General features: G+C 52.0%; 4 protein-coding genes across 5 annotated transcripts; 3 read left to right on the top strand and 1 right to left on the bottom strand.

Annotated features, from left to right (window-relative positions):
- The first annotated feature begins 603 nt into the window (after nucleotides 1–603).
- On the top strand, nucleotides 604–3,574 carry VTN (vitronectin). The gene is made up of 8 exons (XM_037070173.1): nucleotides 604–773; nucleotides 880–999; nucleotides 1,076–1,399; nucleotides 1,478–1,617; nucleotides 1,866–2,022; nucleotides 2,204–2,356; nucleotides 2,760–3,125; nucleotides 3,361–3,574. The coding sequence occupies exons 1-8, from the start codon at nucleotides 692–694 to the stop codon at nucleotides 3,468–3,470; spliced, it is 1,452 nt and encodes a 483-aa protein (XP_036926068.1). The 5' UTR covers nucleotides 604–691; the 3' UTR covers nucleotides 3,471–3,574.
- Nucleotides 3,575–3,704: 130 nt separating this feature from the next.
- Nucleotides 3,705–6,587, top strand: SEBOX (SEBOX homeobox). Its single transcript, XM_037070158.1, has 3 exons — nucleotides 3,705–4,937; nucleotides 5,097–5,257; nucleotides 5,426–6,587. Exons 1-3 carry the CDS (start codon nucleotides 4,781–4,783, stop codon nucleotides 5,804–5,806), a joined length of 699 nt encoding a protein of 232 aa, XP_036926053.1. The 5' UTR covers nucleotides 3,705–4,780; the 3' UTR covers nucleotides 5,807–6,587.
- A 2,496-nt stretch (nucleotides 6,588–9,083) lies between these two features.
- On the bottom strand, nucleotides 9,084–12,148 carry VMA12 (vacuolar ATPase assembly factor VMA12). Of its 2 annotated transcripts, none has more exons than XM_037070154.1 (6): nucleotides 11,898–12,148; nucleotides 11,285–11,358; nucleotides 10,866–10,955; nucleotides 10,309–10,351; nucleotides 9,995–10,107; nucleotides 9,084–9,682 (listed from the first exon to the last, which is right to left on the bottom strand). In XM_037070154.1, exons 1-6 carry the CDS (start codon nucleotides 12,106–12,108, stop codon nucleotides 9,587–9,589), a joined length of 627 nt encoding a protein of 208 aa, XP_036926049.1. In that variant the 5' UTR covers nucleotides 12,109–12,148; the 3' UTR covers nucleotides 9,084–9,586. The 2 variants fall into 2 exon arrangements, with proteins under 2 accessions (XP_036926049.1, XP_036926050.1); XM_037070155.1 differs by having other exon boundaries at nucleotides 9,995–10,050.
- Nucleotides 12,149–12,253: 105 nt separating this feature from the next.
- POLDIP2 (DNA polymerase delta interacting protein 2) lies at nucleotides 12,254–24,268 on the top strand. The gene is made up of 11 exons (XM_037070227.1): nucleotides 12,254–12,474; nucleotides 13,817–13,898; nucleotides 17,187–17,284; nucleotides 17,967–18,063; nucleotides 18,454–18,529; nucleotides 18,764–18,871; nucleotides 19,315–19,451; nucleotides 20,806–20,832; nucleotides 21,038–21,163; nucleotides 22,385–22,464; nucleotides 23,210–24,268. The coding sequence occupies exons 1-11, from the start codon at nucleotides 12,317–12,319 to the stop codon at nucleotides 23,322–23,324; spliced, it is 1,104 nt and encodes a 367-aa protein (XP_036926122.1). The 5' UTR covers nucleotides 12,254–12,316; the 3' UTR covers nucleotides 23,325–24,268.

Genomic DNA, 24,268 nt, shown 5'->3' with positions numbered 1-24,268 from the left:
TAATATTCACCCAACTTACTGTATTGTGAAGGTCAGCTTGGGGAAATCAATCCGCCCAAGAGATGAACCTAGAAATGAAACTTTGTTCTTTCATGATAAAAAGATTTCCCCAGAGTGCTCACCAGCATCCCTCCTAGCCTCCCCCCTTCGCTGTCCTAAATATACAAAGGGCAGGTGAGCCACACAGCCAGGGACGTGCCTGATCAAACAGACCATGGATCAATACCATTCATGGATAATGAAGTTAGAGCTACTCCAGGCACCGGATCTTTTTTTCTGCTCAATTCATGTAATCCCCTAACGCCCCAAGAGGCAAGAATTATTAGTCTCATTTAAAAAAATAAAAAAAGCAAAAGAAGAAAGCACTAAGGCAGTTAGCCTGAGGTCACACAACCAGTAAGTGGCAGAGTGGACTTCCTCTCTGCCTTCTAGGCCCACTGTGCTGTTCCTCTTCTGAGGTGGCCCCGAGCTTGGCAAGGATCCTGCTCTCCCAGGCCCAGAGTTTCAGGAATGTGACCCTGCACTACAGCAACCTCTGGGCATTGGGGCACTAGGGGCTGGGCCGGAGGTTGAGCAAACAGAGCAGCAGAAAAGGCAGCTCCTCTTCTCTGGTTCCCTGCCCCCCTCTCCGTCCTTTCTCAGGCAGCAGAGAGCAGAGAGCAGAGAGCACAGAGCCCAGTACACCAGGCTCATGGCTAGAAGCCCTGCCATGGCACCCCCAAGGCCCCTTCTGATGCTGGCACTGCTGGTGTGGGTTGCTGTGGCTGACCAAGGTGCAGGAGGGTGTTGGTGGCCAATTAGGCCAATAGGGTGGGCAAGGGTGGACTGGGCAAGGGTGGTCTGGGTTTGGCTGTGCCAACTGACACTCCTTCCCCACAGAGTCATGCAAGGACCGCTGCACCGAGGGCTTCAACGCCAACAGGAAGTGTCAATGTGATGAGCTCTGCTCTTACTACCAGAGCTGCTGTGCTGACTACATGGCTGAGTGCAAGCCTCAAGGTGCGTTCAGAATGGCTGGGTGAGCCTGGGGTGCTCTCTGCAGCTGGAGACTCACCACTGCCCACCCTGCTTGCAGTGACTCGTGGGGACGTGTTCACTCTGCCAGAAGATGACTACGGGATCTTTGATTATACCGAGGGGACCAGAGACAACGCCAGAATCCACATGCAGGAAGAGCGGGTCAACCTCAGCTCTGACCTGCAGGCTGAGTTTGAATTGACTCCCGAGGAGGCACCTGTTCGGAACCCTGAGGAAGAGGTCCCAGGACCAGGACAGGAAGCCCCAGGGCCAGAGACCACAGATCAAGGGATCTCAGAGTCCTCGACAGAGGAGCTGTGCAGTGGGAAACCCTTTGATGCCTTCACTGACCTCAAGAATGGCTCCCTCTTTGCCTTCCGAGGTGACTCCAGGGGCAGTTCTTGAGGGTGGGGGTCTGCCCAGGAACATCCCCTCCCTCACACAGCCTCTTCCACTCCAGGGCAGTACTGCTATGAGCTGGATGACGAGTCAGTGAAGCCTGGGTACCCCAAGCTCATCCGAGACGTCTGGGGTATAGAGGGCCCCATTGATGCTGCCTTCACCCGCATCAACTGTCAGGGGAAGACCTACCTCTTTAAGGTGCCAGGCCCAGGGGCTATGGGTCAGGGTCAAGAGTATCCAGGCAGGAGTTATGGCTTTTGTGCCCAGGACCAGGGTTGGCAAGAAATCTAAATACCAACCTGTGGTCCCTGGCTGGGGCTCTGTGAGGAAAGGGAGGCCCAAGGTTCCAGGTCCTGGGTGACCAGCCTAGAACTGAGACTGCTGCCTCGGGTGGGGGACTCTGCCTCTGTGCCACCTCACTTCCTTCCTCTTTCCCTGCCCCTTAGGGTAGTCAGTACTGGCGCTTCGAGGATGGTGTCTTGGAGCCTGATTACCCCCGCAACATCTCCAGAGGCTTCGAGGGCATTCCGGACAATGTGGACGCAGCCTTGGCCCTCCCTGCTCACAGCTACAGTGGACGAGAGAGGGTCTACTTCTTCAAGGGTACTCAGGGGGTGGAGGGGGCAGTGAGCAGGCAGTGGAGCAGTCTCACTTTTCTTCTCATACTTCACTGAGCACAGGTTTAGGTGATGCCCCCACCCCTGCCACCTGCCACCTGCCAGGCGCTCCTAACTTCAACAGCCTCCAGGCCTTCCAGCCTTACGCTTGCGCACTACCTCCCCAGGGAAACAGTACTGGGAGTACGAGTTCCAGCAGCAGCCCAGCCGGGAGGAGTGTGAAGGCAGCTCCCTGTCAGCCGTGTTTGAACAGTTTGCCCTGCTGCAGCGGGAGAGCTGGGAGGACATCTTTGAGATTCTCTTCTGGGGCAGATCTCCTGGTATGGAGGGCAGGCAGGTCTTGTTTTCCCTTCAGGAGGGCTGGGATTCCTCGGGTGGGAGAGGACTGGGCTGGCCAGAGGGGGCTGTGACTGTAGAGCTATTGATCAAAAGCTGTTTGCTCAGGCCAGACTTTGCATCTGTTTTCACCCTTGGGGGAAGGCTTGCCTCCAACTGGACCCCACACCTTGGACTTTGCCTCGCACAGCCAAGGGCACAGCCGGCAGGGGGAGGGACTGTAGCTGAGGCAAATGGGGAGGGATGTGGTGGAGGGAGGCCAGGGGAAAGGGCTGTGCCACTAGCTTGTTGTGTGTCCTTAGGCAACGCTAAAAGCCCTCCCTGCTGTGGGCAGGGTCCAGGCTCTCAAGGCTCTCAAGGCTCCCATAAACCCCTTCCCTGCCACAGGTGGTGCCCGAGAGCCTGGGTTTATCAGCGAGGACTGGCCTGGTGTGCCCGAGCAAGTGGATGCCGCCATGACCGGCAGGATCTACATCTCGGGCTCAGCTCCCCGCTCCTCCTGGCTCAAGACCGATAAGACTAAGAGTCGCAGCCGCAGCCGCAGCCGCAGCCGCAGCCGCAGCCGTAAACGCTACGGATCACGCCGCAGCCGTGGCCAAAGCCAGAACCCCCACCGGAAGTCCCGTTCAACCTGGCTGTCCTTGTTCTCCAGTGAGGACAGTGACCTAGGAAACTACAACTATGACTACGACATAGACTTGCTTGTGCCTTCCAATTGCGAGCCCACCCAGAATGTCTACTTCTTCTCAGGAGGTGGGAGCCCCTGCTGCCCCTTTAGCTGTTTAGCAGTGGTCCTCCCTACTCTCTCTGGTTCCCATGAGTGGAACGGAGCCCTTGAGCAGTGATCCAGAAAGCCAGGCCAGGAGTCCTTTGGCTGCACTGTGATGTTCACTTATCCTTCCAGGAGACACCTGGGTCTTCCTTCTCAGGGCAGGAGTGGGTAGGGCCAGGCTGGGTCTAACACACTCTCTCCCAACCTCTCTTCCAGACAAGTACTACCGAGTCAACCTTCGTACTCGGCGAGTCGACACCGTGAGCCCTCCCTACCCACGTAACATCGCCCAGTACTGGTTGGGCTGCCGAGCCCCTGGTCAGTAGCAGGAGTCTGAGCCCCTACAGCTGGCCCTCCTCTGCTGCTCCCTCCTCCCACCTGCTCCTCCCACCCCCTCCTCCCAGCTCAATAAAGATCCCTTGGCTCCGAGTTTAAGACCACTGTCCTGACTGGGGTAGACAGGCAGGAGGCAGGGATCTGCCTGGGTAAAGGAGGGGAAGCTGGGCTGTCAGGATGGCTTGGAGGAGTGGACAGAGAAGAGCCTCTCTGTGTCCAGCCCACGTTGGGCTCAGGTACTCTGTGAACCCTAAAGGCTGCAGGCTGGGGAAGGCTCATGAGTGCCAGCCCTCTTCCTGAGCCAAGCAGCCCTCAACAAGCCACCAGAGTCTATGCAGGAGCTTGAACTTCTCTGATAATGCCAGGAGTTACCAAGGGTCCCCTCTCAACCTGTAGCTTGCTCTACCACTTGGAGCTGAATTCTAGGGTCTTGGAGGAGAGAGAAGGGGTGGAAGAGATGGGGTTCCAGAAGTTTTCTGGCCATCCTGTGCCTGAAACATGGTTAGCTCAGACACCTGAGTCTCTAGGGAGCAGGTCACCATGCTCCCCTGAACCGATCCCTAGACGACGCCTTCTTTGAGGACTCTGTCTTGGGTCTAGGGTGCAGGGCACTGAGGTTAGGAGAGAGAGGGAGGGCAGGAACTCAAAGGAAATGCAAATGTCTGTACTTCTCTTAGAAAGTGGGCCAGAAGATTTCCAAGGATGAGTACATTGTAAAAACATCTTAAAACCCCTTAATTGTACCTGTGGAACCACCTCTGGTTTCAGGGTCCTGGAGTCTAGGAAGCCACCCATGCTTTCCAGGGCCCAGGGAGGAAGGGTTAGATGCAGGCAAAGCCCTAAAGCGGAGCTGAGGGAGATCCAGTGGCAACAGCTGCTCCCCAGCCCTTCTGAGGGCGGGGTGGCTCCTGCTCATCTGCTGTTCTCTGTCATCCCCCACACCCTGTCCAGCCTTAGCAGCCTCCAGTTGTGGGACAGGACCTCACCCACTCTTCCCTGCAGCCAGCCAGCATCAGGGCTGAGTACTCCAGAGGGGCAGGTGGAGCCCTGGGAGCTCTGGAGGGAGGTGTTGCTTTGACTTCCCGGAAGGAGTCCTGGAGAATTTTCACGTAGTACCAAGATTTCGGACAGACTGCCCGAATTCACAGTTCAAGGAGGGGGGCTGAGACCAGCTTCCTTTGTGAAGCCCTGAAGGAGCAAGGGCCCCCAAACTTTTGTCCTACCTATATCTGGCCAAGCCCCAACACTGCACCTGGCCAGCCGTCTTTCCCCCTGGACTTCTCTGCTTCTCTCAAGCTGGATGGTAAACCTCTCCCTTCCTGGAGGTGGGACCATCCCTCTGAGCTGGATAAAACGCCAAATGGAGGAGTGTGGTGTAGGCGCAGCCTTGGCATGGCCCTCTGGCTCCTCACTCTCTGTTAGCTCCATGGCCAATCCTGTGGATGTATCTCCAACAGGTGATTTGGTGGGAAAATGGTGGTTGGGGAAGGATGTAGGGAGGGTGTGATGCGGGAAATTTGGGCAGGGGCACAGATGCTTCAGGGACTGTTGGGGGCTTTGAGGTTGGTGGGAGCTCTTAAAGGGAGTCTTCGCCTGACCCCCACCCCGGCCCACAGGCCATGCCAGTGGGTTGGGTCCGCACCGGAGAAGGCGGACTACGTTCAGCAGAGGGCAGCTGCTGGAGCTGGAGCGGGTGTTTGCAGCATGGCCCTACCCTGACATTGGTACTCGTGAGCAACTGGCCCGGGTCACCTGCCTTCCCGAGGCCAAGATACAGGTGAGCTATGACCTCCTCTCAGGGTCGGGGTACTCTCACACAGCCAGCTCCTGGCCTTGGCCCACAGCTCCTTCTCCCTGGGTATCCTGCCTCTGGGTTCTGCTTGTCCTGTACTAGTGGAGAAGGGGTACTGGAGTCAGAAGAGACCCTTTCTTCTTCCCTTACCAGGTGTGGTTCCAGAATCGGCGGGCCAAGAGAATCAAGAATAGGCAGCCAGGAAGCCTAAACCCTAGGCCTGAAGCCCCCCATAGGTCCCATTTTCTTCCAGATACCACCCAGCAGCCCTGGGAGCCCCAAACACTAGGCCAGCTCCCACTCCCCAGCAGCGCACCTCGGTGCACCACAGGGTGTTGGCATGCCTGCTGTCCGGCTCCAGGCCTGGGGCCAGGGCAGGGCCAGGTGGGGGTTCAAGCTGCAGTTCCACTGGGGTCAGCTGGGGCTGCAGGGGTCCACCTTTCCTCAGAGCAAGCTACTCCCCAGACCTCACTGGGCAGCCTGTCTGACCTCATCTATGCTTCGGCTGTTGTGACCAACACTGACCACTCCTAATTTAGGTCCAGGACCCGCAAACCCCACCTCCAGCCCCTGTAGCCCACCTTCCCCTTACGACTGAACACATCAGAAGTGGACCCCTGCACCCCTTCTTTCACACAAGGGTGCTCTCTTACAGAAAGGAAGTTTAGCTCAGAGATCTCTCCCTTCCACTGTTGCAGGCCAGCCTAGATGCGGGTCCTATGGAGTGACTGGGGCCTGGCTCCTGCTACCCCGGACCCTGCACCTCCTGGGACATATGCCCATTGTCTTGGCAGGAAGTACCTTCAGAGGGATGAGGCTTGGGGCCATGTTCTCCACCTCTCCTGCGAGACCTGGTTCTCAGTGCTTCTCATCCAAGCCAAAGACACCTCCTCCCCGCAAGAGAATGGGTAGCTGCCCCTGCCCTTCAGACCAGAAACTAACTGCTAAGTGAGTGAGGAGATGAGAGTGTGCTGACCCTAATTCTAGACTGTAAGGGACATTTCAAAGGACATTTCAACCCTTTCAAAGTTGAGGGTCTCTCCTGACCTCCTACCATCTGGACAAATTAAATCCAAACCATCGGTCTGAAGATGAAGTGATATTGAAGTAATAAAGTAGAAATAGGAGCTTGGAGCTTATAGTGGTTTAATTTTCATCAAGATCAGGCTGGCTGCCCTCCCATCTGAGGCTGTGGAGACAACCTGCTGGATTTAGGATGGGGTAGGGTGGGAGTGAAGGCAGCAGCAGAGTTTCGGTATCAGGCCATCTGTAATACCAACAAATCTCCAAATAAAACCCTATCTCTGTATTTTAATCTGGATTGTTGTGTAATGAAAATGAACGGGGCTGGGCGGGGCTGTTTGCTTTTGAAATTTATCTCCATCACCTAATCCCTAAATAGGCTGGGTGGGAGGTATTACCCAGGTTTCTGCTGGGATTAGTTAAGACGGACAGTTAATTGAAGGGTTTAGGGCTCTTCAGACCCTATTGCAGGGAACCTGCTGGCCACTAGGCTCCCTTGGGGCCAGTCCAGCTGCCTCAACTGCTGGGGCTGCTCTGCTTCAGAGAAAAGCACGGAGTCTGCAATTGGATTCAAATCCTGACTTTGCTATGTAACCTTGCAACTCTCTCAAAGCCTATGAGCCCGAAAGTGGGGATAATACCGGTCTCTTCCCCACTTTGGAAATGAGAGCAATAATGTAGGTGAAGGGATTCACATGTGTGATACATAAAAGCTCTCAACACATCCTTCCCCTCTCAGCACAGCAGCCACGAGGAACTGGGGAGGCCCCAAACTTCCTGTTCCTCTGGCCTCCTGCCAAGCACCCCCATTTCCCCCCCGGGAAGCCCTGGACCCAGACTGGACCAGAGAAGGCCTGGTCCGGTGAGGCAGAGGAAGTAACTGAGGGGGGGCAGAATTCCATTCTCTGTGATGAGAACAGGAGACAGTCACCCGAGTCCCGTTTCTTACTGCTCCCACAGACTGAAACTGCCTTGCACAGTGACCATTTGCTTGGTGGGAACTAGGCCGGTTACCTCTCTATCCCTGGGAGCTAGCACAGGACTGGGCCCATAACGGTTTCAGCAAGTGCTCAAAGGCCACAGGAGCCTTTGGGCTTGTGGCCTTGGGGTTGGGATTAGAGAAAGACCACATTCTAATGAAAGGTGTGTGTGTGGAACGACCCGTCTCATCACGAGGATAGGGATGCCCTGGCCCATCCCCAGCACAGGGAGTTCAGCACAGATAAGCAGAGCCAGAATTTCCACAAAGCTTTAAAAGAGATGTTTTTAAAATTTATTTTAAGGGTGGGGGGGGGAGACAGAAACATCAATATGTTATTCTGCTTATTTATGTGCCCTGACCTGGGACTGAACCCCCAACCTAGGTATATGGGGATTATACTCTAGGCAACTGAGCTACCCAGCCAGGGCTGCCACAGAGCTTTTTAAACATAAACTTTAACCAATGTAAAATGCTACCTGCATTTTTTTCCTCGCAGTTTTCATTTGTCAACCAACAACAGAAATCCTAAGCCTTCTCAACAAAGCGATGGCCTAAAACTCCCCCTGTCCTGTAGAACACTGCCCTAAGAGGCTCATACTTGCTCCGTATCCAGAAGAAACTGGCAAAGTCACCAAGGAAATGTCTACTGAGCCAATTTCTAAGAACAGCAGAGTGCCTGAGGTGGGGGTGCAGGGGGGCCCACCAGAGCTCACGCAGTGAACAGATGAAAAAAGATGGAGTCCATCATTAGGAGCAGACCCCGCACAGTTCTCAGGGCTATAAAAATCTTTGGGCTTTTGTGTTGCCACAGATTTGAAATAAAAGTACAATACAATAAATATTTATTGGATAAATAACTGATACTGATATCATTTTCTAAGTGCTTTATACAGATTCTGTCATCACACCACCAATCTAAGTTCTAGAAATTTAACATCGCATGGAGACTTGACCACCCAGGAAGGAGTCTTTGGCTCCATTTAACAGAGGGAAGACCATAGTGGGCCACTGTGATCTCTCCCGGCCTCAGTTCTGTCTTCTGGAAAAGGGGTCTAAGAATCTTCCTTCTCCACACTCCAGGGTTGTTGGAAAGACTAAGAGCAACTGTGTAAAATGAGTCAACTGTGAGCATTTAATATTATTTTTCAAACTCACCCAAATGTGTTTACAAACCCATATTAAATATCCTATGTTAGGTTCATGTATAAAAATGTATACATATTCATGTGCATGTTTATTCATATTCATACATACAGTTAAATCTGAAATTTGTCCCTATGCCTCTCTTTACTAGTTGAGACAATCCATAGTAGGTTTACTCTCTCTATAAACTCAAGTATAAGGGATTTTGCAATTACAAGCAGATACACTGTTTGGCCACCTAAATTGTTTTTTTTTCTTAGAGATTTTATTTATTTCTAGAAAAAGGGAAAGGGAGAAAGAAGAGAGGTGGGAGGAGAGAAATATCAATTGGTTGGTTGCCTCTCACATGCCCCTAACCAGGGACCTGGCCTGCAACCCAGTCACGTGCCCTGACTGGGAATCAAACTGGTGACCCTTCGGTTTACAGGCTGGCACTCAATCCACTGAACCACATCAGCTAGGGCCAAGATTGTTTTCATTTTTGGAGGCAGAGCAAAGGAGACAAGGTGGGAAGTTTAAAGAGGGCTGGTGGGTAGTAGAGACAGGCAGAAGCATACGGAAAACCTGAAAAAGGCAAGCAGGAGAGGATGAAGATAGAAACTAAGATTACAAAAAGGTAGCTGCTTTACTTCCAATCCCACCATCCTGTACCCCTCATTTTTTTCTTATTTGGTGTCCTCTGATCAGTACTTCTTCCAGCATAACCTGGAGAAAGGAAATCCTTTTTGCTTTCTTGGAAGTTTCAAAGCTAGGTTGTAGGTCAGCATCAAGCATGTGTGGAACAAGGATAATGAGTGATTTGTGCACTCGGGCAAGTTCAGGCAGTATGATCCGCTGCTGGGAAGGCCTGTATTCTATTTACTCCGGATAGAAAACCCCAGCACCGACAGTGCCCTGGATGGACTGGAGAAGACAGAGAGGCAGCAAGACCAGGAAGAGGTACTGACAGACCAGTTCTTTTCAGTTGTTGGCCGAGTCTCCTCTACTGCCCCCTCTGGCAATTAACAGATGATGCCCCCCCAAAAAAACAGTAGGCAGCCTGGGCTTGGCCCTGACTAACCAGAGCCAAGTACAAAGAACCTGATGGGTTGACCGAGTCAGTGATGACCAGCTGGGAGCTTGCAACCCCTTCAAACTGTCTCCAGACTTTGATGATGAAGTACCAGTCATATCTCTCCCAACTCGCCTTCCATCACCCGCACCATGACGTACAGCTCGGCCAGACCCACAACAGAGGCGACGATCAATGCAGCCAGTACCCGCTGGGGAGGGAGAAGCGGGCTCAGGGGAGGGAGGCCAGCCACCGGCTTGGCAGCCTCCCAACACCTCTGATGAGTTTGAAGGGGACCCCAACCCAGCCTGTAAGTTGGGCAGGGGAGGGAAGAAAAGATATGGATTCTCTTGAGGTTATTACCTACCCCCAACACTACTGAAAAGCTCAAATGCCCCTCTTGTTCACTGCATAAATATTTGTTCCATACCTAACCTATGCCAAGGCATGTTAACATACTTCCTCCCTTTCCCACTAACACCCTCATCTGAAGCATCCTACCCGGACCACAGTGCCTACTCACCGAGGCCATTTCTGTGAAGACATACTGGCTTCCAAGGTAAGTGCAGACGAAGGCAGCTGCCACCGTGACAATGAAGTTGAAGATGGTGATGACCAAAGCCTTCATTGACCTCACTTTGGGGAAGAACCCAGGGAGGAAACCTCTGAGTCAGCATCCTCTAGGAGGCCCTCTTATCTCATGGCTGCCTCCCCATCCACTGGGTCTCCCTCAAACAGCAACCCTGAGTAGCTCAGGCTCATCCCCAGAGCACTGGGAGTGACATGACTGACCCTTCCCAGGGACAGACTTTAGCACCCAACATCCTAGCATCTCACCTTCCTTGCCCAGGTCACTCAGAATCCCACCATGCCTTAAATCCTGGGAAAAAGCAAAAGCAAATGATTTCAGAATGCAAGTAGCTCAGAGGCAGCCCAGAGAGTGTCCATTTGTTGGTCTGGGCTCAGTCCGTTTTTATTCGCCCAAACATTAACTCTTTCTTCTCCATGGATTCTCTTGTCTGGGACCAGTTGGATTCTTTTCTGGACCAAGATCAGGCATTTCAAAGAAGAGACACAGGCTTCCAGTACCCATCTACCCCCCCACTGCCCCAGGGCAGGAGCATGGTGGAGAACGGCAGGGAGCCCTGCCAGAAGGAGGGCTCCAATGCTCATGTCCCACCTCTATAACTTTTAAGAATCAGTTACTATCTAAGCCCAGAGACTCAGGATATGAATTCGGAATTTTATTTGGTTTCTATGGAACACAAAACTTTTTTGGTCCCTGAATAGTATACAAACCGTTCCATGTTGCTTCTTTCCTCTGTGCCTCTTCCCAGGGCAGTGCCCTGCTTTCCGCGGCTACCCAGTCCACGTGTTGAAGGGCAGGGCCTTACCTGACAGGTTACATTGCGGGTGATCTGCTTATATTCCTCATTTGCCAACTGTATCTTAATTTTCTCCAGACGGGCAACTAGCTCTGGATTCTAAGGCAGAAAAATCAAATGAGAAGAATGACATTTCCAGCTTGGTTGAAAGCATGTAACAATCACTGGTTTCAGGGGGCAAAGCACTGCTAAGGGGACCAGGAGACCCATGTCCCAGTCCTGCCTCCACTGCCTTGAAAACTCTTTTTTTTTTAATGGATCAGTTTTCCAAGCTGCCAAACAAGGAGGACAACATCTGGTTTCCCCACCCACCCCATCTCCCACAGACTTAAGTTTTTTAACACAAAAGTTGACCCCCATGTCTGGATGTATCACAGATAAGCTCAACTCAGCCAACATCCACTCTCACAAATATATCCCTTACATACCCTAGGAAGCTTCACCATCTCTGGGAGATAGATTTCACTGCCTTCTAGGAGCTCATGAAGGTACAGAGTGGAATCTGGGAAGAAAATACGTCCACAAACGTAATGATCCACAAAGTTGAGTTGGAAGGATTAAGATCAGAGAAGAACAGAAGTCTTTCTGTTCTTTCTACTAAAAGAAAGCACGGTCATTCCTATACCAATTAATTCAACTGCAACCTTTTGGTGTATGGGACCACGCTCCAACCAACGGAGCTACCTGTTGGTTGGTTTCTAATGTGGCTTAAAAGGAAGAAACTGACCCTGTGAGTAGGTACTGAGTTAAAACTTGTACTTCCTCAAGGGTCAGGTGGGTCTACTTGGGCCTGGAAGCGGAGATTCTCAAGAAAGCAGAAACTGCACAAGTACATTTTGTAACCCAGGAGGAACTCCCACGAAGTTATAAAGGGAGTGATTTGCCCTAGGATTTCTGGGGTGACGCTTGGGTTGGCTCGATGAACGTTCCGAGGTCATCAAAGGAGAGTGATGGATAAAGATGCTAGAGGTGGGGAAGAGACTTCAACAGGGAACAGACTGGAGAAGAGGAGGCAACTCCACGCTGGAGAATGGGTCTCACCCCTTTCTCTCAGGTACTGGTGCAGATCCCGTATCAGGCGGAAGGAAACCAGGTGTGCGGGACCACTGGGGCGATCACCACCCTTGTGCTTCTTCTCCAAAGCGGCCTCGAGCTCTGCCCGCAGCTTCTGGGGCAACTGCTCTCGCTCCAGCTCCCCGCCGGGGGCCAGAGCACGCATCAACCGCTTTCCAGCGATCAGGCAAGACGCCATTTCTAGCCCACTCTATGGTCAGGTGACTCCGAGGGGACTTCCGCCAGCCGTGCACCGGAAGAAACTCGGAGCTTGTGGGGTGAGAGGAGGCGGGGCAGAGGGCCAAGGGGGCGGGACACGGCGCGGGGCAGTGTGGGGCGGGGGCGGGACGCCGCCGGGCCGTGGGTCGGGCCCTGTGTCAGCACCCCAGCGGGCGCTCGTGGGGGACATGGCTGGCTGTGTGGCCCGGCGGGCCCTGGCCGTGGGCAGCCGCTGGTGGTCCCGGTCGCTGACCGGTGCTCGGGGGCCAAGGCCGCTCTGTGCGGCGGGTGGAGCTGGGCCCTTCCTCCCTGCAGCGACCACGACGCGGAGGCACCTCTCGTCCCGGTGAGGGGCAGGGGCCCGGAGCCTAGAGGGCGTGTTCCTGGCCAGGGAGGAGACTAGGAGGCCCGGCCGGGAGAGGGAATTCGACCCGCGACGGGGTCCCGGCCGGAAGCCGATCTACGCTCTCTGGGATGTGTGCCAGGAGCAGAGAAGGGAGCGCGGTCCAGAGCCCTGGGTTATGCGGGGCTGGCTCTGAGTGGGAACTAGTAATCCTCTCAAAGTGAATCCTACCTCCCGAGTGGGGATCTCCGAGCGCCGCTGTTAGTGGGCAGCTTATTAATTAAGCCCTAGGGCTTTTGACTTCGATCTCCCTAGCCCCAGGTTGCGTCAAGTTCTCTCTCAGAAAGATGCTCGAAGTGGGAAACAGGGCTCTTGAGTCTGAGCTCCGCTAGGTTCCCGGTTTCAGTGTGACCTTGGACAGACTGGTTCTCTCGATGTGATTTGGGGAAGAGGGCTTGAGGCATGGGGATGGTGTGAACATTGTTTCCAGGGATGGGACAGACAGATTGAATTGGGGCCAGAGGATCAAGTGGGAGGAAGCATGATGTTTACGTCTCCAAACAGTAAGAAGAGCAGTGCTTTGAACAGCTCCTGTAAAGAGCACCTCTGCAGAGAGGTCGCTGAGAGAATGGACCTTTTAGTAGCTGAGATTAGACATTCATACTGGGGAGAGATAACTAGTTGCATTTTCATACTTGTGTGAAAATTGATGTAAATCTGACCAAAAACTGGATTGAGAGATTGCAGGGTGCACTGTAGGGAATACAGGAGGAACTCTAGAGAGGATGGTTAAGCCCATCAAGGGCAGGATGAAGACTGCAGTTCAGAGCGGGAGATGGACATAAAATTATAACAGAACAAATATTTTTGAGCTCCTGGTATACATTAGGCTAATCAAACACAGGCATTGCTCCCAGGGAGCTTACAGTCTCTAATGGAGATAAGACATGGGCACAAATAACTGAAATAAATGCAAGGTGGGAAGGACAGTTAAAATGCCGTGGGAGGTCAGGAGGGTGGCTTAGGGAGGAAAGGGAGGCAAGGAGCACTGTTGGGCAGGGTAGAGGGCACGGTGTGAGGCATGCTGAGAGCGAAGAGAAGAAAGTGACCTGGGAGCAGGTGGCCCTGGCATGGAAACCTGGGGCCTGTGGCTGGGCCTCAGAACAGGACAGGCTCTGTGGAGCGTGGGGTGGTGACTTGGCAGGACCCTTACCTGTTTCAGCCAGTTCCCCTAACCCTTGTCTGCTGTCACAGCTTTGGTCCCTCGGTATTCTAGTAGCCTTTTCTGATGGGTAAGTCCTGGTACCTCTTCATCTGCTCATCTGCTTGTTCTGTTCCTAATCAGAAACCGACCAGAGGGCAAAGTTTTGGAGACAGTTGGTGTGTTTGAGGTGCCAAAACAGAATGGAAAATATGAGACTGGACAGGTGAGTGCTGGGCTGGGTCATCTTTCCTTTTTCATGGTGTGCTCTGCCAAGAGGGTCAGATGTAGTCATAGGGCTGAATGTTACGGTTTTGTGCTGTGGTGTTTTGTGCCAGATCAGAACCACAGATGTTTAGAGGTGGGTTCCTGGGGGACTTCCAACCAAGATGGAGGTATAGGTAGACACTGTGCCTCCTCGCACAACCAAAAGAAGGACAACAACAAATTTAAAAACAAAAACAACAGAACTGCCAGAAAATCCAACTGTATGGAAGTCCGACAACCAAGGAGTTAAAGAAGAAACATTCATCCAAACTGGTAGGAGGTGTGGAAACAGGCAGCCAGGTGGAGAGGACTTGCAGTAAGGTGGCAGCTGGAGGACTGGGGCAGGCAAGGCTGCAGCTGGTGGGCAAGGCGGTGGCTAGTGGACTTGGTGAGGTGGTGGATTGTGGACTGGGCAGTCCCACATTTGCATGCAGACAAACTGGGAGGAGCAATTGGGGAGCGAGACAGACTGCACAACCCAAGGTTGCAGTGTGGGGAAATAAAGCCTCAAACCTCTGATTGAAAACACCTGTGGGGGTTGCGGCAGTGGGAGAAACTCCAAGCCTCACAGGAGAGTTCATTGGAGGACCCCACAGAGTCCTAGAACATGCACAGGCTCACCCACCCAGGAATCAGCACCAGAAGGGCCCAATTTTTTTTTAGATTTTATTTGTTTATCTTTAGAGGGGAAGGGAAGGAGAGAGGGAGAGAAATATCAATGTATAGATGCCTCTTGTGCATCCCCTGCTGGGAACTGGCCTGCAACCCAGGCATGTGCCCTGACTGGGAGTCGAACTGCAGTTGTTTGGTTCACAGGCCTGTGCTCAATCCACTGAGCTACACCAGCCAGGGCAAGAAGGGCCCAATTTGATTGTGGGTATCGGGGGAAGTGACTAAAAACTGGCAGAGAGTGAAACAAGTGGCACTGATCCCTCTCTGGCCCCTCCCCCACAAACAGTGTCATAACCCAGGGGTGGGGGTTGCCCCGCCCTGGTAAATGCCAAAGACTCCACCCCTTACTACTTAACAGGCACACCAAGACAAAAAAAAAAAGGCCCAAATGAAAGAACAGATCAAAACTCCAGGAAAAATACAACTAAGTGATAAAGAGATAGCCAACCTATCAGATGCACAGTTCAAAACATTGATAATCAGGATGCTCACAGGATTGGTTGAATATGATTGCACACTAGATGGAAAAATGAAGGCTATGCTAAGTGAAATAAAGGAAAATGTACAGGGAACCAATAACGAAGGGAAGGAAATTGGACTCAAATCAGTGGTGTGGACCAGAAGGAAGAAAGAAACATTTAACCAGAACAGAATGAAGAAACAAGAATTCAAAAAAAACGAGGAGAGGCTTAGGGACCTCCAGGACATCTTTAAATGTTCTAACATCCGAATCATAGGGGTACCAGAAGGAGAAGAGGAAGAGCAAGAATTTGGAAAGTTATTTGAACAAATAATGAAGGAGAACTCCCCCAATCTGGCAAAGGAAATAGACTTTCTGGAAGTCCAGGGAGCTCAGAGAGTCCCAAAGAAGTTGGACCCAAGAAGGAACACACCAAGGCACATCATAATTACATTAGCCAAGATTAAAAATAAGGGGAGAATATTAGAAGCAACAAGAGAAAATGAGACAGCTATCTACAAAGGAGTTCCCATAAAGCTATCAGCTGATTTCTCAAAAGAAATCTTGCAGGCAAGAAGGGGCTGGAAAGATGTATTCCAAGTCATGAAATCCAAAGACCTACATCCAAGATTATCCAGCAAAGCTATCATTTATGATGGAAGGACAGATAAAGTGCTTCCCAGATAAGGTCAAGTTAATGGAGTTCATCATTAGCAAGCCCTTATTATATGAAATGTTAAAGGGACTTATCTAAGAAAAAGAAGATAGAAAATATGAACAGTAAAATGACAACCAACTCACAGTTATTAACAACTAAACCTAAAACAAAAACAAACTAAGCAAACAATTAGAACAGGAACAGAACCAGAGAAATGGAGATCACATGGAGGGTTATCAGTGGGGGAGTGGGTGGGGAGAGAGGGGAAAAGGTACAGAGAATAAGTAGCATAAATGTTAGGTGGAAGATAGAGGGAGGTTAAGGGTAGTATAGGAAATGTAGAAGCCAAAGAACTTATATGTTTGATCCATGGACATGAACTAAAGAGGGGGAATGCGGGTGGGAGGGGGTGCACAGGGCAGAGGGGAATAAGGGGGGGGGGAATGGGACAACTGTAATAGGATAATCAAGAAAATATATTTAAAAATAAAAAAAAATAAGCCCTGTCTGGTGTAGCTCAGTGGATTGAGCGTGGGCCTGTGAACCAGACGATTGCGGTTCGATTCCCAGTCAGGGCACATGCCTGGGTTGCAGGCCAGTTCCCAGCAGGTGCCAGTTCCTGGCAGGTGCCAGTTCCTGGCAGGGGCCAGTTCCCAGTAGGGGAGGCACGAGAAGCAACCATACATTGATGTTTCTCTTCCTCTCTCCTTCCCTTCCCCTCTAAAAAAGATAAATAAAATATTAAAAATAAATAAATAAATAAATAAATAAATAAAGGTGGGTTTCTGTTTTCCTGGATTCGAATGCATTTCGTGTGTCAATGGGTTCTCTCTCCAAGTTAGTATAGACAGAGATGGTTTGGACTGTAGTGAGGAGAGAGCTAAGTTACTGAAGAGTCCTCTAACATAGTGGGTGGTGGGATGCCAGTGAGGGAGCTTTCAGAAAAATACACCTGGTGCTTTGTCATAGTTCAGCTCTTTGCAGAGTAGTAAGCTCTGGGTGTGAGGCTTTTTCTAAATCAGCTTTGTGCCAGATCCCCTGAGATTGATTCAGCCTTCATGTAGGTAAGGAGGACTTTTTGTGTGTTCAGCATTTTTTCGGTGTGCCTACATTGTGCATTGGAGTTAAATCAGAAAGCAATGCCTAATGGAGTTGACAGTTTAGGAACAAGTTATGTTATGCAAGTGGCCAACAGCTGTGCACTGTGCTAAGTGAAGGGGAGGTCAGGGAACACTTCCTAGAGGCCTGCATTGGGGCCTAAAGGATGAGTAGAGGCCAGCCAGGTGGAGAGAGGGTAAGAGTGTTCTGAAGTTGGTCTGGGAGGATTGCAGAGTTTAAGGAAAACAGTGGCAAGACCTTGTGCAGGAGTTCGAACGTCTGTGCTGTTTTGTGGTCTGCGTCCCATCCGGATGGACTTGCTGGGCTGCAGACTCACTGAGGCCTCGCTTTCCCCCCAGCTTTTCCTTCATAGTGTTTTCGGCTACCGAGGTGTCGTCCTGTTTCCCTGGCAGGCCAGGCTGTACGACCGGGATGTGGCCTCTGCAGCTCCAGAAAAGTGAGTCGCCCTGCATTGTGCCACACAATGTCTTCAGGAGGAGGCCTGACTCACGGCAGACACACATAACTGGGGTCCCTGGGACCCCAGGGTGAAGATAGCATCCTCCTGGGCTTTAGGAATGCCCAAGTGCTCGCCTGCTGCTAATAACTGAGGAGACAGTGCTGAGTGCCAGGGGCAGTCTGAAGCCAGAGGGTCCCTTTAGGCCTCCCCAGGATAGTCTCCCAAGCTCTTCTCAGCTTGCATTATAATTACCGCTGAAGGCAGTGGGGGATTATGCTTCTTGATTACTTGATGTTCACTTAGAATCCTTCCCTTAATCTCTTTATCATCATTACATTAGAGTACATTAAAAAGGAAAAAGCTTGGCTTCATTCACTGATCACAGGGGCTGTGAGAAGAATGGGGTACTCTGGGCTCTGGGGACTGAGGCCTGCGTTTGAGTTTCTCAGCATCTCCCCCTTCTTCCAAGAGGCAGCCAGAAAGTAGGACAGTTGATGACTCTGCCATGGGCCCTACATGATCCTTTGTCCCAGCCTGGGGAGTGGCTGGGCTGGGTGTCGCTAAAGCCGGTCAGATAAGGCACCTGTCTGTTTAGATGAGGAGGGGCTGGGGTAAGGGGCTAGGGCAGGCACTGCTTCCGTTGCTCTCTGGGTGACCTTGGGTGTTTCCTACCCTGTAGAGCAGAGAATCCTGCTGGCCACGGCTCTAAGGAGGTGAAAGGCAAAACTCACACTTACTATCAGGTGCTGATTGATGCCCGAGACTGTCCACATATAGTAAGTAAAATGATGGCTGGGCCTGGGGTTCTCCATGGGAACGGCCTGAACCCCGATGGGGGCAAAGGGAGGGAGAGGGGTCAGACAGACCAAGACCATAGGACTGGATAGTGACTAAGAAAGTCTGACTCACTCTGGCTGCATGGCTCAGTTGTGTTGGAGAATCATTCCTTCAGGCAAAAAGTTGCTGGTTCAATTGCCAGTCAGGACACTTGCCTAGGTTGCAGGCCAGGTTCCCTGTTGGGGGCATGGGAGAGGCAACCAATTGATGTTTCTCTTGTGCATAGATGTTTTTCTCCCTCTCTTACCTCCTCCCTTCTCTTCTCTCTAAAAATAAATAAAGTCTTTAAAAAAGAGAGAGGAAGAAAGTCTGACTCACTTCTTGCTTAGTCTCAGAGATCTCAGACAGAAGCTGTGACTTTCTTGGCCAACCATGATGACAGCCGGGCCCTCTATGCCATCCCAGGTGAGTACACGCACCTAAATGGTGCCTGTCCATCAGGAGTGCTGAGTGTCTCAGGGAGAGGGTTCCGATGCCTTTCTGATGTCCTTAATTGGCCGGGAGGGATTACAGATGCTGAGCGCAATGGTACCAGGGTCATCCCACCCTGAGACAAGACCAGGAATTGTGTTTCTGCTCAGCCCTGTTCCTCCCCTTCTCCTACACGAGTTTCACTGTCTCTTTGCCTCTCTGTGCCAGGCCTGGACTATGTCAGCCATGAAGACATCCTCCCCTACACCTCCACTGATCAGGTCCCCATCCAGCACGAGCTCTTTGAAAGATTTCTTCTCTATGACCAGACAAAAGGTAATCTCTCTCAAGAAGAGAAGCTGGAAAGGGACAGCCCTTTCTTCAAACACAGTATTATAGAAGTAATTTCAAAGCTGTTTCCATAGTCCCATTCAACTTCCCATTAGGCCTATCCGGTCAATGGCTATCATCTCCACATATGGAAGCTGAGGCTCAGAGGGCATGAGAAGGGACTCGAGATTGTAGTTAGTGGCAGAGCGAGGCCTGACAACCAGGGCTCTTAACTCCCAGTCCAGTTCCCTTCCCACGATGCCACATGCCTCCCCAGGGCTTATCTTTGGAAGCAGCTCTGTGCCTTCTTCCAGCTGGTGCTTTTGCTTCACGTTTGGGTGTCTTGTTTACCTGGGCCACCACTTGACAGGGTTTTCTAGGAGGGGCAGTTGGAAAGTGGGAATGCTGTGGGGTCTGGCCTGGACTGACCAGTCATCCCCTTGCCCCAGCTCCCCCTTTTGTGGCTCGGGAGACACTACGGGCCTGGCAAGAGAAGAACCACCCCTGGCTGGAGCTCTCTGATGTCCATCGGGAAACAACCGAGAACATCCGCGTCACCGTCATCCCCTTCTACATGGGCATGAGGGTATGTACCCAGGGCTGGGCCCCCAATTCTGCGCGGCATTCCCGGTGTGACTGCTGGAGCAGGTTCCACATGTCAACCACGTGCCGGTGGTTCCACTTCCCAGCCCTCCCTGTAAGGGGTGGGGTTGAGCAGCCTTTTGGCAATGGCTGACACCAGGACCTAGAGCAGGGAAACCTTTGTGTCCCAGGAGGACTCCTCCTTGCTCCAGGCCGATTCTTTCTTCTCTTCTGGCTCAAAGGGAGCCACGCTTATGGAGAATATACACATACTTGTTCAAATCAGTGTAGGATAGGCTCTTAACTCCCAGTCCAGTTAGTCACACATGAGTCAAACATTAATTGAGCTATTTCTTGCCTGGTTGTAAGCTAGGTCCTGGGGATATAGATAAGAATGAAACGTTGTCCCTGCCTTCCAGAGCTCACAGGAAAGAGGGATGTCAGTATACACCAAACCCAGTATTGATAAGGTTGGGCTGTGTAGGGCTGAAGACGAGGGCAGTGGCCTGGGCCAGCAGTGAGTGGGGAGCATCAGTGACAGGGAGAGGGTGGTCCGGAGAAAGGGGAGAGCCCTGTGTCTGATAGGATAAGGAGGAGGGAGGCCAGGGATGGACCCGGGCAAGGCTGCCCTCCACCGTGGCTTGTGGGCCACAGTGATGTGGACCCCGGCCTGAGGGGTCTGTGTGTTGTGGCTGCGATGAACAGATTCACATGGACTGTAGAAGTCCTGTGGAGAAACAGGGACAGCATGGAGAGGGCCCTGACCCCTGCCTGTACTGGCCTTGATTGCTTCTCTGGGTACATTCCATTGAGGATGGTCCTCAAGTACTATGCACAGGTTCACTGGAGGTGATGACCTTTTACAGATAACAAAAGAAAGAATGTTGCTCTTTACTTCAAAGAGAAGGATGTTTCAGATCAAGGGGAAGAGGAGTTGAACTGGTTACACTCCATACTTGGGAGGTTTAGCACAGACTTTAGAGAGTTGAAGATACGCAGTAAACATTTGCTGCCTCCATTCAGGGTGAGGGAGTTTTAGCCAAAGCAAGCCTCATAGCAGCCTAGGTAAATGCAGGCCTGACTCCCCACGGGAAAACCTATCTGTGGGCGTGGGTCCTGTGTGCCGACCTCGCTCCTCGTCGGTTTTCTGAATTGGGCTGGGCTACCTTCCTCATGCCATGCAGAATGGTCCCCTATACCACAGTTCAGTCGTCATGACCCATAGGCATTCTCAGCATCATTCGGTCTCTGCAGCCTTCCTGGAATGCCTGTGCTCCATGGGAGAGGTGTCAACTGGAACAGACTTGATTCTGCCTTCTGCTCTGATACTTACATTCTTCATGTTTTTTTCCCTCCAGGAAGCCCAGAATTCCCATGTGTACTGGGTGAGTGTCTCCCTCCAGGAGGTGGAGCTTAGGAAAGATGCATGGTGGGGGCAGGTTGGCAGGTGGGGGACTTTACCTCTGGGGAGTGGGGCCTGTGCAATGCAGGGGTCAACCTTTGTTGCCTTTTGCTCTCTTAGAATTCTGGGCAGGCTAGCCCAGAGTGTACTTGCCTCAGCTGTGAATTCTCTCTTCCCCACTCCCACAGTGGCGCTACTGTATCCGCTTGGAGAACCTTGACAGTGATGTGGTACAGCTCCGGGAGCGACACTGGAGGATATTCAGTCTCTCTGGCACCCTGGAGACAGTGCGAGGCCGAGGGGTGGTGGGCAGGGTGAGCATTATCATCACTTGGCCAATGCTGCCCAATTCCTGGTCCTGCCCAGCAGGCTTGGGGCTTAGTGTGTGGTTCCCTCCTCCTCTGTGCTAGGGGCAGAGGCTCCAAGTATGAGTGCATTGGTGAGAAACCCCACCACCACCCTGTGAGATAGCTTTCTCACAGCCCATTTCACAGACGATGAGACTGGAGTGAGATTATGAAGTTAGATAACTAGCCCAGTCCCATAGCTGGTGGGGACAGGACCTGGGTTTGAATCCAGGTGAGTCTGACTTCAAAGATGGTGGAGAGTTTTTGTTGCCAGCACAGCGCCTTTTAAAAATTCTGAATTTGAATGCTCTTAGGTGGGACAGGCACGCCCCGCTACTGCCGGTTGTCCTTCCTCTGCTTCTTCACATGCTCGCATCCTCTGCTGGTTCTTGAGGAGACCTGACTTTGCAATTCCCATACTGCTCCACTCTCTCCTAAGAAATAGTCATGGGAACTGGCCAGAGGCCACATTTAACAAGCATTTATCCAAGTCAGCAGGGACTTGGGGGAAGCAGGGTTGGGTCCTAAGAAAGAACAGGAGGCTTTAGCCCTGGCTGGTGTAGCTCAGTGGATTGAGTGCAGGCCCGCGAACCACACGATCACAGTTCAATTCCCAGTCAGGGCACATACCTGGGTTGCAGGCCAGTTCCCAGCAGGGGCTCACGATAAGCAACCATACATTGATACTTCTCTCCTTCCCTTCCCCTCTAAAGATAAATAAATAAAATCTTTAAAAAAAAAAAGAACAGGGGGCTTTGGAGTTAGATAATCTGGCTTCAAATGCCAGCTGTGTTCTTTCCTCACTGTGTAACTTTGGGTAAGTTCTTTAACCCAAGTCTCAGTTTCCCCATTTAATGCTGAAATGGGGATCATACCTATTGCCTTGTACTTGGAAATGTAAGTCAGCAAAGGTTTGCAGAGCACCACCATGGTGCCTTGCACTCAGGCACTTGGAATGGATGCTGGGAAGGGTATCTGCAGAGTAGGTTCTGTGCCTGGCATCTTGGCCCAGTGTCCTCAGACATGCAGCCTAAGATGACCTTTCCTAGAGTAAAAGGCCAAGGACCGTGGCTGTGCAGTGGGGGAGGCACGAGGGGCCTTGTAGTCGTGAGAAGCTGGTAGTTGGCGTCTGGTCCCCAAGCACAGGGAGCTCGTCTGGCCTGACCAATTTTCCCTGAACCCTCACAGGAACCAGTGTTGTCCAAGGAGCAGCCCGCGTTCCAGTACAGCAGTCACGTCTCGCTGCAAGCTTCCAGTGGGCATATGTGGTGAGTGTGTGCCTGGGTGGGTCAGCTCAACTCCGCAGACTCTGGCTGCAGGTCAGAAAAGTGGGAGCTCAGAGCTTGCAATTAATTTTGGGCCAAGTTAAGCCCTGAGATTGAGCCTTACCTGCCGTTCGTTGTTTGGGACTTGCCTGGTTTTTTATGTCTGTTTCCCAGTTAGCTGTGGTTTTGTGGACCAAGGACTTAAGCCAAAGAGGTCTGGTGACTTGATGACACAGAGTGGACTACACAATTGGTTTTTCCTGGTATTTCACTCCTTAACCGGAAAGTAGTTGGGTTTTTTTTTTAAAGATTTTATTTATTTGTCTTTAGAGAGGAAGGGAAGGAGAGAAGGAGAGAAATATCAATGTATGGTTGCTTCTTGTGAGTCCCCTGCTGGGAACTGGCCTGCAACCCAGGCATGTGGCCTGACTGGGGATCAAACCGCGATCGTGTGGTTCACAGGCCCGAGCTCAGTCCACTGAGCTACACCAGCCAGGCAGTAGTTGGGTTTTTTATGCAGTGTGCATCTAAGGGGCAGAGTCAGGACAGCTGTATTTTTTCTTTTCATGTAGGGCCGGGGAGGGCTCCAGGGTCCCTGGACCAGTGTTGTGCTGGCATGGACCAGGCAGAAGAGAGCCCAGGCCTGCCTCATCCTGCTCGGGTTCTGGAGCTGAGGACACATGGCTATCCGGGTCCTCAGGATGGCCTCAGCCCACACTCCCTCTAAACTAGCTTCTCTGACTCACAGGGGCACGTTCCGCTTCGAGAGGCCTGATGGCTCCCACTTTGATGTCCGGATCCCTCCCTTCTCTCTGGAAAGCAATAAAGATGAGAAGACACCACCTTCAGGCCTTCACTGGTAGGCCAGCTGAGACCCCACATAGTCAGGCCCGGTCCCTGAAGAATGGCTCTCACCCCGCAACTGCTGCAGAACTCTCTCCATCGAGGGACGCAGTGGGTCTCTTCATCGTGTGCGCCATTTCAACGTGGGGTTCTTTTTTTGGTGGGTGGGCTATACCCATCTCCTCCAGAAGATCCATGTAGGACTCCTCCAAGGCCAGCCTCCCCTGCAAGCCCTGCCTACACTGTGTTCCAGTAGACCTTTCCACCAGGAACTCTGACCAGCTGCTGCAGGCCAGGAGGAGTTTCCTGGCCTGTCTGGAATGTGAGGTTTGGTCAATAAACCAGTGCACGCTTGGCCACCCTCGCCATTTCTGCCCCTAGGGCCTCAGGCTCCCTTTTTGACCTGGTGGGGGCCCTTGATCACTCTCCTTGCTCTTTCCAGGAGGGGCCCACTCCTAGAATGTGTGTGTTTCCCTTCTGAAGCTTGGGGTTGGCTGGACCTGTCTTAGAGTTACCACTGTGCCTCAGTCTGTGGGGTGGGGGCTGGGCTGGACTTGTTCTCTTCTTTACCTTCCGCCAGCTGCATAGGGGGAGGCCAACCTCAGGGTCAAAGGAGTGGCCTGGCTCTTCGTGCTGGCCAACCACTGGCATCTCTAGCCTCCTGGGGCCAGGGAGAGGAGTGAAGCAAGCTGGCTAGGTTTCCCAGAATGATGGGTCTGCCAGCGGTGAGCACAGGTTGCCAAGCCTCCAGACTACAAATGCAGAAATTCAGCTGAGGTTTACGTTATGGGTGGTGCTTAAGCCAAGCTGCTTTCTGAGCTGCTCACTGATCTCCAAGAGCCAGAGATGAAATATGCTGCATTTTGCCCTGTTTCTTAGGGTTCCTGCTTCCCTGCTACCCTAGTGATTGTTAAAGAGGTTGTTTTATTCTTGAATTAATATTAAATCTCAGTTCCAGCCCCTA

The sequence above is a fragment of the Sturnira hondurensis genome, unplaced genomic scaffold, assembly GCF_014824575.4.
Source record: "Sturnira hondurensis isolate 20B ecotype Veracruz unplaced genomic scaffold, ASM1482457v3 Scaffold0018728, whole genome shotgun sequence".
Taxonomy (NCBI): Eukaryota; Metazoa; Chordata; class Mammalia; order Chiroptera; family Phyllostomidae; genus Sturnira; species Sturnira hondurensis.
Note: the sequence above shows the minus strand (reverse complement) of the source record. Positions and strands in the feature narration are given on the sequence as shown.

Coding starts and splice junctions, on each gene's coding strand:
- VTN (XM_037070173.1), top strand. CDS start 692: ATGGCTAGAAGCCCTGCCATGGCACCCCCAAGGCCCCTTCTGATGCTG. Junction 2,357..2,759: donor CTTCTGGGGCAGATCTCCTG/GTATGGAGGGCA, acceptor TCCCTGCCACAG/GTGGTGCCCGAGAGCCTGGG. Junction 3,126..3,360: donor TGTCTACTTCTTCTCAGGAG/GTGGGAGCCCCT, acceptor CCTCTCTTCCAG/ACAAGTACTACCGAGTCAAC.
- SEBOX (XM_037070158.1), top strand. CDS start 4,781: ATGGTAAACCTCTCCCTTCCTGGAGGTGGGACCATCCCTCTGAGCTGG. Junction 4,938..5,096: donor TGTGGATGTATCTCCAACAG/GTGATTTGGTGG, acceptor CCCGGCCCACAG/GCCATGCCAGTGGGTTGGGT. Junction 5,258..5,425: donor TTCCCGAGGCCAAGATACAG/GTGAGCTATGAC, acceptor TTCCCTTACCAG/GTGTGGTTCCAGAATCGGCG.
- VMA12 (XM_037070154.1), bottom strand. CDS start 12,108: ATGGCGTCTTGCCTGATCGCTGGAAAGCGGTTGATGCGTGCTCTGGCC. Junction 11,359..11,897: donor CCAGTACCTGAGAGAAAGGG/GTGAGACCCATT, acceptor TTTTCTTCCCAG/ATTCCACTCTGTACCTTCAT. Junction 9,683..9,994: donor TCTTCACAGAAATGGCCTCG/GTGAGTAGGCAC, acceptor CTCCCTCCCCAG/CGGGTACTGGCTGCATTGAT.
- POLDIP2 (XM_037070227.1), top strand. CDS start 12,317: ATGGCTGGCTGTGTGGCCCGGCGGGCCCTGGCCGTGGGCAGCCGCTGG. Junction 19,452..20,805: donor CCTTCTACATGGGCATGAGG/GTATGTACCCAG, acceptor TTTTCCCTCCAG/GAAGCCCAGAATTCCCATGT. Junction 20,833..21,037: donor AGAATTCCCATGTGTACTGG/GTGAGTGTCTCC, acceptor CCACTCCCACAG/TGGCGCTACTGTATCCGCTT.